Source organism: Patiria miniata, unplaced genomic scaffold (assembly GCF_015706575.1).
Source record: "Patiria miniata isolate m_02_andy unplaced genomic scaffold, ASM1570657v1 HiC_scaffold_20, whole genome shotgun sequence".
Taxonomy (NCBI): Eukaryota; Metazoa; Echinodermata; class Asteroidea; order Valvatida; family Asterinidae; genus Patiria; species Patiria miniata.
In genome coordinates this window covers 19,769,523-19,781,022 of record NW_024037059.1, presented here as the reverse complement: position 1 = coordinate 19,781,022, position 11,500 = coordinate 19,769,523, and the positions used below count along the sequence as shown (strand labels likewise).

At 41.3% G+C, this 11,500-nt stretch overlaps 1 protein-coding gene across 2 annotated transcripts; it reads left to right on the top strand.

Annotated features, from left to right (window-relative positions):
* The first annotated feature begins 857 nt into the window (after positions 1 to 857).
* LOC119728545 lies at positions 858 to 7,195 on the top strand. 2 transcript variants are annotated; one of them, XM_038200826.1, is made up of 5 exons: positions 858 to 978; positions 2,241 to 2,565; positions 3,720 to 3,902; positions 4,291 to 5,916; positions 6,278 to 7,195. In XM_038200826.1, exons 2-5 carry the CDS (start codon positions 2,290 to 2,292, stop codon positions 6,497 to 6,499), a joined length of 2,307 nt encoding a protein of 768 aa, XP_038056754.1. In that variant the 5' UTR covers positions 858 to 978; positions 2,241 to 2,289; the 3' UTR covers positions 6,500 to 7,195. The 2 variants fall into 2 exon arrangements, with proteins under 2 accessions (XP_038056754.1, XP_038056755.1); XM_038200827.1 differs by lacking the exon at positions 858 to 978 and adding an exon at positions 1,299 to 1,316.
* Positions 7,196 to 11,500: the final 4,305 nt, after the last annotated feature.

Here is an 11,500-nt window from a genome sequence, read left to right as displayed (position 1 = left end):
CTTCTGGACATCGTTTTTTTTTCGTGGCATGCATATGATACATACAGGGACTTGTAACTTGTCTAGCCTAAACAAAGCACTTCCCAGACTAGTTCCCAGTCCTCCGTTATTACAAAACTTCCCATAGTGGGCAGAAAAAAGCAATAATAACAGGTTTAATTTGATTCAAATTATCGTAGTTATACGAGTACAGAAGCATAGAACAATTTCTTTCCTCTTTATATAAATTGTTTCCATTTTAACCGCTATACATTTCATTTAACATAATTATGTCGTGCAATGTTTGTTAAGATTGGGCAAAATTCATAAATTGTGCACGTGATATTCCCACCCAATCTTAAGAATGAGCGCTCATTCTTAAGAACGCGTGCTCGTTCTTAAGAATGCGCGCTCATTCTTAAGAATGTGCGCACATTCTTAAGAATGCGTGATTTTCAAGAATGGGCACAACAGCCACATTTATACTACTCTGACAGTAGGCTCAACATATCACGCTGACGTTGTCATGTATGATGGTAACAACAGCCAAAAATCTAAAGTGAATATAGAAAAAGTACTTTTCGTTAAACAGTTAAACGTTTATATTTTAGCATGTGGCTGGGGCCTTGGTAGATTTTAACTGTAAATACCGAAGTTGACCGCCGATCACCTCCCGCGCACAGAAACCAAACAACACATGGCACATGGCGCGCCAGCAGCTCGGTACGTAAAGCGCGCGACCTAATCCATATAGACTGATCTCTTAGTAAATTGTATTGACAAAATGTATCAGGAGTCTAGGTGCCAACCCAAAAAATATGAAGAGCGCCACCACATTTTGCATATGTACAAATAATGTAGTAAACATGATGTAGAAAACGTGTAACACTAAGTAACACTAACAGTATTTTCTCTAATATTTTAGTCAGCACGATTTGCTGGACAAAATCATAAGCTATTGGATGGAGATGATTGTGTCACCAGTTCAAATGGATATATGTGAGTTGTCTGAACCACAGAGTTACGAATCGTGGCATTATTATGGTGGGTTTTTTTTAAGACGGGGCAGCCTACCAAATTTCTGTGATTCACTGCACTCTGCTGTGCTAATTCGTCGCACACGTACACACAGGCCATGCATACATGCAAGGCACAGGCCAGCTGTTGTTATTCCCATGGCCATGAAATGCACTAGCCCGACTGCGTCTGGCCGTACAGTACTATCGCAAGCTAGAGCTTGCGATAGTACTGTACGGCCAGACGCAGTGCTTGCGATGATAGTACTGTACGGCCAGACGCAGTCGGGCTAGCAATGCACGTACAACCATCAAAGCTAGGTTTGTATAGTTATACTTATATGTAGGCGTATGGATGAAGTAACTGTTGATTAACTTTAAAAAAAAAAATTAAAATAAATCCCAACCAACTTTGTTAGACCTGGATCCAGGTTGATCCAGGTTGATCCAGGTTGAATTGTAATCACCTGATGATAGCTGCAGCTTTGTACGTCATGTTTCTTTAATTTCTCTATTATTAATAAATACTTTTTTAATAATAATAGGACTAATAATTACTCTTTTCGCCCCAATAGGGTGACTTTCCCATAGACTTGTGCACAAACCTAAAGTGTCACCTAACCCAAGTTTACCTTATGTTTTTTCCACGAAATTTAGTATTTATACTAATTGGACCAAGAGGAATCGATCTAGATGGTTAGCGACAGCAAAATTCCTTGTCCTAAGGGTCGTTTTCATAAAAGGGCGACAGTTATTTTGTCGCCTCAATAAGGTGTATCGCCCTATTGTGGACGGAGTTCGCAAAACCTGTCGCCCTATTACAGTAATAGTAGTAGTAATACTTATCCTAATAATAATTTATTCTTAATATAGCGTTTTACATAAAAATCTCAAAATGCTTTACAAAATATCAAAACTACATAAAAAGTAGACCAGTTAGTTAAAAGTAGTAGTTAAAAATAATACCTTTTAAAAAGAAGTGTCTTTAATAAGCTGTGATTTCAAAATTCCCACTTCATTATGAATATATGATAGGATTATAATTGAAATATACATTAAGGATTTGCTTTTTCTTTATTTCATATTTCAGTATAAACCATAGGTATGTCATGATGGCAACCTGTACATACAAAGAGAACTATGTTTAAAAAAGCAAGAACAATATCATAATTTTCCTTTTTCATTTTTGTGTAAAGAAAAGGGAAAAAATATGACCTTTTCTCAACTGAAACAATTGCTTTCCAGGTTACCATTAGCATGGAGGCAACATCCCGCGACCATTCCCAACCAGTGAATGGCTAAATTCTACCATCCCAGCCTGATCCATCTCGCTGTCGACGAACAAGCACCGCAGCTTCAACTCCAGGCCATGCCGTCTGCTCTCCGCTGCCGACGATCTTGCATCAGCAGTCAGTGCCTGCTCAAGCTAGGCCTGGTTGTCCTGGTGGTCTTTGCCTGCCACCTGCTGCTGCAGGGAATCCAGAATGGGGCTGTGGAGACGAGCGACACTTGGTGGGTTCACACCGACGACCTGCTAATGGGTCAGAGGGCCCATCGGGTATTTCAAAAGGTAGTTTGCCACAGTTGTGCAGCAAAAGAATTCCTGTGTGGATTGGGAAATTTTCCAAGTTGGGAAAATTGTGGATTGGAAAAGCCCTCTCCCCTACCCCCTCCCGGCCTCGTAAAGCATACTTGACAAATATTTCTTCTGGGTCCTTACGTCCTTATGAACAGCAGCCAAATGTTGAGGGGGTCCTTGTGCATTATGTCCACATAGACAGTTTCACACTTGTGAACGGCATTGCATGTGGTGGTCGCTGGATTCCAAACCCAGTTTAAATCAAAAAGATTGTGGGTAAAATGTCCATGTTATGCAACACAACAGGAGGAAAAAAGTATGACAAAGACTCTTGAATGGCATTTTGCCAACACACTTAATGCCTGACATGCCTGAGGTAACAAAGGTGATCAAGTTTGTGAGCTATATAACAGGTTCATATTTGTTGCTTTCATTTATTCAACATTATAGAGAGTCAAGATATTTTTATTTATTCACGGTTATTTTGCTTTTAATGCAAACTTTTATTCTTGTTTGTCCTTTTAAGTGAATTACCTTACTTTTCCATGTGTTTCTGCCTGACTAAGGGTCATGGGCGTCACGAGGGGGGGGGCAAGGGGGGCGCTTGCCCCCCCCCCCCCTGGAAAAGCAAAAAGAAAATAATAATAAAAAATAAAAGGAAGAAAAAAGAGACGCGAAGTCATAGTGGTGTAAATTTAATGAGTTGGGAGGGGGATCAGAATGTCCCTGCCCCCCCTCTAAAACTGATAAATCGAGAATTTGTTGAGAAATACATGAATTTTGGGGGGAAAATATATTTTGCCCCCCTCTAGAAAAAATCCTGGCGATGCCCATGCTAAGGGTACGTCTCAATTTATATCTGGGACGAGTTCTGGACAAGTTGGGGGTACAATTGTTCCCTATGTCCAGAACAAGCTCTGCATTTGTCCCAGAAAATTTTCGTAAGCAACTGCTTGACTCGCCGATACTGACAATTTCATTGTGGGAAGATTGCGGGGAAGTTGTTCAGAATCATGCAACTTATACTCAATACAATGTCTGCAACTTGTTCCGGATATGAATTGAGACGGGCCCTAACACAACTATCCTCCAATTACAATTCTTTTCTGTATTCTTAAATTTGATTTATTTCATTTCTCCTATAGGGTGGACGTTTCCAAAAGTGCGAGGTGCCTCGTCTGGACCCCTCAGATCCCCCTGATGACAACGTCCACTGCCGACGGATAAAGCCCCTGCCCAACTCTTGCCAGCTTGCCCACGATCTGTTCTCCTCCGAGCCGCCTGATAAGTGTGAAGGGGAAGGCCCATTCAACATTTGCCAAATTACGGTGAGTTGGTCTAAAACGGACGGGTCTGTAACTATTCCCTATCTGGAAATGTTTTTGCCGAAGTTTTTCCAAAGTGTTCTCCCCACTACACCTATTTTGCCCCTCCCCTTTTAATTGTTTTTCTTTCGAGTCATGTCTTCAAATGAAATTTCATAATCTAAAAGAAATAAAGCCAGTGCTTCATCCTATAAATTTGTCATCTTATTTGTAAACAAAACACAAATCCATGACCTTATTAGAAAAAAATGTGCTACCAGTCGACAACTAAGCTGGCCAAGTTCATCTAGCCTGTTTTAATTCAATATGAAATTCATAGTTATAATCCTGATGGCACGTTGTTCAGAAAAGTATGCACTAATAAGCCTCTTCTCTTTGACCTTATACCCAGACCAGAGACAAACACCACCACGAGGTGCACTGTGATTCCAAAGTCTGCGAGGCAGGGTTTTCCCTGGGCACCATCGATCCCGACCTCGGAATCCTCAAATGGAAGGAGTACGGTCAATCCTTGGATCTTGAAAACCAAATCAAGTCGTTAATCAGCATTCATCCTCAAAATCACCACGACTTCTGTTTCATCCGGTGTCTCCCGAGGAAAGAGGAGATTGAAGATAACACGGATGAACAGAGAGCGGGAACAGGATCAATGGAAGAGCAAATCTATGGAGATTATGTCAACCAACACTATGAGTTTGACCTTCAGGACTCGCTGCCGAAGCAGCTACTCATTCTACCGAGGCATTTCCTAAAACCCAAGGTTAAAACTCGTGACAAGAAGTCAAAGATTAGTTTCAACTTGTACTTACTTGATTCGGTCTCGCACAGCCACTTTTTCCGTTCGTTGCCCAAGAGTGTTCACAAACTGCGTCGGATTAGGAAATCTGGAAATGCGTCTGTGTTCAACTTCAATCTTATGCAGTCCTTGAAGGGACGCACTTACGAGAATCTACAGGCTCTGTTTGCTGGAGAGCTGTACAATCCTAACAATCCTTTCGGGGTTCAGGATATGCCGCCGAAAGCCGTGCAAATGGGGACCTTGCTGAGGAGTATGAAGCAAGCCGGCTATCGGACCATGTGGACCGAGGATCTTTGCTGGACCTGGGAATGGGGTATCGCCAAGAACATGGTGGTCCACTCTCCAAGCGAGAACCAGGATGTCCGCTGGAAGAAACTGAAAGACGTCCTCCAGCAAGCTGGAATAGATGGGCTGAGCTTTTCCCTCGCCAGCTGCGAGATCTTAAAAGCCAACGGCATCCGGGATACATTCCACGGGCCCTCTGTCGTTTGCTACAACCAAAAGCATCACCATCATTACACGTTTGAGTTCCTAAAGAAGGAGCAGGCGCAACTCAACGCGGCACAGCAGCCGTTCTTTCACTTCACCATCGCCAACGTGGCTCACGAGGACTCCGGAAGGCGGGTTCAGACACTGGACGATGACCTTGCAGACTACTTTGAATTCCTTTCCACCCAAGACAACATGGTGACTGTTCTCTTAGCAGACCACGGGAACGCCTACGGAGCCTTCATGGGGAAAACCATCGAGGCCAGAATCGAGATGTTCCACCCGGTCTTCATCATCCTCATGTCTGAAAATGTCGCCAAGCAACTCGGACCGGCTAAACTCAAAGCCCTGTCGCTCAACCAAGACCGCTTGGTGAGCATCTTAGACTTACACTACATGCTCCAATCACTATCTCCAGGTGGTCCTGTCACCATCGCTCCCGAACTTGCAGCGTATGACTTATCACCAGACGGACTCTTAGCACCTGTGTTGCCCAACAGGACCTGCGACTCGATTCCACGAATCGATCCCAACATCTGCATATGTGACAATTACGAGAAAGCCGTAGCCAATGACAGTAGCCGGGCTGAGATAGCCCAAGCCATTGTGCATGAGATCAATGAGGTTATACTACAAAATGCCAATGCCGGTACCAACAGGAAGGGGTATGGCGCTTGCAAAGAGCTGGAGTTGAAGTGGTTTGGGAACGTCAAAGAAAGTTATCCAAAGGTAGGGTACTTCAACTTTATTTTAACAGTCAGACTCACAGCATAGTCCAATCTGGGCCATGATCACTGTACACTCAGGAGGCCCCCTTCAATGGAAAAACCATTGTGCATGCTATTGTACAAAGCCATGCCCTGCGATGGATTATCTGAACAATAGCTAGCACAATGCTTTTGCCATTAAAGGGGGCCTTCGTGATAGAAGTGATAGCGTGCCCAAATTGGTCCTAATAACAGAAACTGAGTGGATGAGCCTTCCAAAACTTGAGTAATACCTCATGTGAATTATCCTTTTGAAAAATACCCCATTAATTTTAAGTTTGAACAAAAGGTCAACAATCTTGTCGTTTTGAAAATTTACCCAGACCGATGAAACAATCCTGAAGATGGACCTTCATTTTGAGTCGGGAAGGAACTCTGGCAACGCGGAGGAAGTCATGTTCGTAGTCCTCCAGATCAAAAAGACCGAGTCCTCGTTGCACATCCAGCTGCTCAGCTTTGAGCGCATGACGAGTTACTCACAATTTGAGAAGTGCAAGGATGCGGAGGTGCCAACCAAACTCTGCGTATGTGATCTGCCAACGTGATTGAGTCTTTCATCTTGCCATAACAAAAGTATCCTCAGGAAGAGTCACCAAAAAAGAAATTGTTCCCTGAACTTTAAAGCCATATTGGATCATTTGCGTTTCAGGAATTTTATTTTTTCCCAATAAGAAAACACCACTCTAACTCCAAAGAAGAACGTTCAAAACCTAACATGTTGAGGTTTCAGTTCTGCGGATAGTTTACGTTTTGAGAAAACAGTGAAAAACGATGTACAACCTTTTGATCACAAAACATGATGTCGTTGTCAAAAGCATTCTCTATCCCCCCCCCCAAAAAAAAACCGGCAGTTGACTGGTCCTTGGAAATCACCTACTTTTCTTGATTCCTTCATAGGTTGTTGAGAACCAGTGCAATCTTTCATCCAAGTTAGTATTTTGATAATGATTTGGAAGGTTACTTTTGGGATATATGCAAATGTTCCAATATGCCTTTAAAGCTCCATGTGATCGTTGCAATACTGGGTCCTACAGAGGCCTATAATTTTGGTTTATTATGCTCGGTGTGGGGAGTGTGGCCTAGTGGTAAGGGTTTGTGACTCATGATCAGAAGGTTGGGCGTTTAATCCAGCTACTGGCCGTGTGTTGCGTCATTGGGAAAGCCCCTTCACCCCACTTGCCTCTCTCCACCCAGGAGTATAAATGGGTAATGGTGTCACATGAAAATCCGACTCCTGTGAAAATCGGACCCCTAATTCCCTATTATTGGTTGATCCCTCGCACGTGACAGCTCACTCTCCCGAAATGATCCTAAAAATAGCATAGTATCGTACTCACGTGTGCGCAGTACTACCAATGAGTCCACATTTCATGGAGTCGGATATTCACGCTACATTGGCATTAACTGAGGAGTAACTGCAATGGACTGGCATCCCATCCAGGGGGAGTAAAAATATTCTCAGTGGTTTCATGCTACTGAAACTGGGGATAAATGCTGGCCTGTTGGGCCACATTAGCTCATGAACAAACTTTACTTTTACTTTAACTATTATGCTTGGTGGCAATTAACGAGCAATGTGGCAAATCCCTTTGATGTTACAAGTTGCTGCCGATTCCAAACCAGATCTCTGTTTGGATAAAAAAAATATTTGAACCTTGCCAAACTGAACGCAAATTGAACATCAGGGTTTATTCTCTATTTTGTCAGCATTGACATACCTAGACTCATTTTTGTTCACACTGAAGAATATTTCAAATGTGGTTACATGTATTTCTCTTATTCATAAGACATTTTTCTCTACAAAATGGTTTGGTTTTCATGTTAATATGAGTAATTTGGGTATCGGTGAAGGACCTGTTAAAATCAGTTTTGAGCCATTTTCTTTGAAGTGACAAGAAATTATAACGTTATTTATTATCCTGCAATGTTGACATTCAAAGCTTTGAATACAACAGTAAAAGGGTTGTTCCTTTATAGATCAACCTGATCTGTTCAGGTTTAATGCTCTGTAAATTTGTGTACTTAAAAAAACTTTAACTTTTGAAATACTTGAAGTCTTTCAGTTTGTTAATATTGGCATTGTTGGGTAGTAGAGGTATTACATTTATTTGGCTTTTCTTTCTTTTGTGGAATAGTTGTCTATTACTGTAGTCATGGGTTCATGGTCTTCTACTTAAAGGGAAAATACAACATTTGCAAACATCGAAAAATAAAACTACCAAGTTGTTACGAAATACCTTACTAGGATGTTGGTAAATGTCATGCTTAAGCATCCTGTAAAATTATGGCACCTGGTGTGAAGCCATTTTCAAGAAAATGGTATATTTGTCTACATTTCCAACGCTGGTCGGCCGACCACCGTTGGAAAAACCTAACTAATTTTCAATTACTGCACCAAATTTACCTTTTTATGCCCCGCGGCGAAGCCGAAGGGGCATACTGTTTCCGCCTTGTCCTTCCGTGGGTGGGTGGGTGGGTGGGTGGGTGGGTGGGTGTGTGGGTGTGTGTGTGGGTGAGTTTGTCTTACATACGCAGTGTGGACTTCCGAACAAAAGACGTCCACATAATGTAGGTAGCACCGACGTTGTGTGGACTTGCCCCACGTCCACACAGTGTTTCCCCATTTCTGGAAAACAGGTTTAGAGGCATTTTTGGGTTAGGTTTATCTGTAGCAGAATGAAGAGAAACACTAAAGGGAATCATAGAAAAAAAATTGGGTTGAAAGAGTTTTCACAGTTTGAGAAAAATGAGTTTTTTCACTGGTTTTTCTTAACTACACGAAAGCAATGGAAAGTCCACACTAGTCATGTGAAACAAGTAGGGGTGGGTGGGTGTGTGGGTGTGTGTGTCCGGACAAATCTTGTCAGCGCGATAACTTGAGAAATACTTTACATATGAACTTCAAATTTGGTTTGTGGATTGTCCTTGGTAATCCTAAGAAGCCTTTTGCATTTGGGGCCGAAAGGTCAAGGGTCAAGGTCACAGTGGCTGAAACAATAGAAATTTTGTCAGCGCGATAACTTGAGAAATACTTTACATATGAACTTCAAATTTGGTTTGTGGATTGTCCTTGGCAATTCTAAGAAGCCTTTTGCATTTGGGGCCAAAAGGTCAAGGGTCAAGGTCACAGTGGCTGAAACAATAGAAATTTTGTCAGCGCGATAACTTGAGAAATACTTTACATATGAATTTCAAATTTGGTTTGTGGATTGTCCTTGGTAATCCTAAGAAGCCTTTTGCATTTGGGGCCGAAAGGTCAAGGGTCAAGGTCACAGTGGCTGAAACAATAGAAATTTTGTCAGCGCGATAACTTGAGAAATACTTTACATATGAACTTCAAATTTGGTTTGTGAATTGTCCTTGGCAATTCTAAGAAGCCTTTTGCATTTGGGGCCAAAAGGTCAAGGGTCAAGGTCACAGTGGCTGAAACAGTAGAAATTTTGTCAGCGCGATAACTTGAGAAATACTTTACATATGAATTTCAAATTTGGTTTGTGGATTGTCCTTGGCAATCCTAAGAAGCCTATCGCATTGGGGGTCAAAAGGTCAAGGGTCAAGGTCACAGTGGCTAAAACAATAGAAATCTTGTATTTATTCTGAGATCATAGGGATTAGGGATTAATTCATATAAAACCTACAGAAGACACTAATGCTGTCAATGAACGTTCCATTTGACCAAGGTACATGTAAGTTGATGTTAGAGTGGTGTTATGTCATGGAAACAGTCACGGTTGCGGGGCATTTGTGTTTGTAAACACACCTGACTTGTTTTTTAGTCTAAATTTTGTTTTGCTAGCTTTTGGTTCCATGCTCATGAACGGGTGCAGGCCAGCTAGACTGGTTCCCTTACCGTACAATTTTCTGGTATGTTTGATCCATTTCATCTTTAGTGGAGTCAGGGAACCAGACTACTTGAATATTTTTGTTTTTCTTGGTTTTTCCAGCATTTTCGAACACAAAACTTCAAACATGTCAGTGTAACAATATTTGATCTATTATACTAACCCCCCAAATAGTTCATTTCTGAAAATTACAGCAAAAGCCAATGATGTACATTCCCTTTAACTTGTGTGTTCGCAAAAAAATTGTTTCATTTGTGCTCTGTGAAGGTATTTTAACATTTATAGTAGAACGCCATTTTAACGAACATGATGGAGGTCCATGAAAAAAATGATCATTTTAGTGGTCGTTCCTTGTAGTGATTGTGCATTATAATGGAATTTAATGTTTCGGGAGCCAGAGGGGATGTTTCTTTACAGCACAATGTTCTTTGAAGTAAAATATTTTCAGTTCAGTCTCACATTATTATTTAAGGGTTTAAACTTTAACATATACCTTTATTTTTTTGTGAAATAAACGCAAGTCAAAACTTGGCAAATTGACTTCGGTTGGCGCGCCGGTTTATCCTGCTGATGCCCCTTGCGTTTGAAGTATAATTATTGGTAATTCAGAAATTAAAACACAACTTGTGTGTGCGCAAAAAAAAAAAAATATTAAAGTACCAACAAAGCACGCATCCCTTCCAGTTTGCACAACTCCTAAGTAACTTTTCTTCTCGACACCTGAATTGCCATTACATGTATTAACCAATAGTGCTGCTAACACCTAAGTCTAATTTATAAACTAATTACACTTGAACCAGGGCTTTGCAAAGCTGCTGCGAAGGAAAACCACAACTTCCAAAAAAAAATAGCTGCCTATTTGCTTGCTTAAAAACACAAGTGCGGGTGCACAATAAGCTCTGGCCGTGTTGCAAGAAGTCCTGCATGAAAGTTTTGCATGTAATCGATCAAATGATCCAACCCAGAGCTTATAATGGGACGCCAAAAACTGCAACGCCGATGGAACATATGGAACTCCATAATTTGGGTCAATTTTCGGGAACAGACCGACCGACCGACCGACCACCAAGTGAAGCGTAGAAGCTTTACCTAACACACACTGCACACAGAGTAACACAAGACCCGTTTTAGAATGATGCGCTATTGAAAGAAAATTTTGAGACTTTACCATTCAAAGAAGGATGACTCGCAAAAAGTTCAGTATTGTTGTTTTACTTTGTGTTTTTAAAACGTAAAGAGCATGGTTGAATTATGAGGGGAATTTAAAAGGGAATGTTTTGAGAGAGGTTTTTTTTTAGCAATATTTGTGTTTTACACAATCTGGCTTGGGATGATTTGAAGATGTGTGTGTCGGACCTATAAAAGAGATGGAAAACACTGGTAGTGTTGCTTAAAATGATTGCTCCCACATCGTGCCACGCCCTTATCTAACTTCAACTTCACGCAGATGACATTACATTATAATCTAGAATCCTGAACTCAAAACACGTATTTGAAACAATTAACCCTCGATCGTTGGCAAGAAACTGAATGTAATAGTCGATCGGAGGAAAAAATAACCCCAAAAATATGAATTTCTAAGTTACAAGTTCAGTCCATAGCGGTTGTGATACTGCCGCTTCCAAAATCAATAGGTTAATTGGGGCACTCCCAATCCCATGCAAATTCTTCGGGGGAAAAAAAGCGACTTTATTCTTCGTGTGC

What these genes read in the sequence shown, in the direction of transcription:
- LOC119728545 (XM_038200826.1), top strand. Translation starts at nt 2,290, where the DNA reads ATGGCTAAATTCTACCATCCCAGCCTGATCCATCTCGCTGTCGACGAA. An exon ending in TCAACATTTGCCAAATTACG is followed by an intron (nt 3,903 to 4,290) that starts GTGAGTTGGTCT and finishes CCTTATACCCAG; the next exon opens with ACCAGAGACAAACACCACCA. An exon ending in TCAAAGAAAGTTATCCAAAG is followed by an intron (nt 5,917 to 6,277) that starts GTAGGGTACTTC and finishes AAATTTACCCAG; the next exon opens with ACCGATGAAACAATCCTGAA.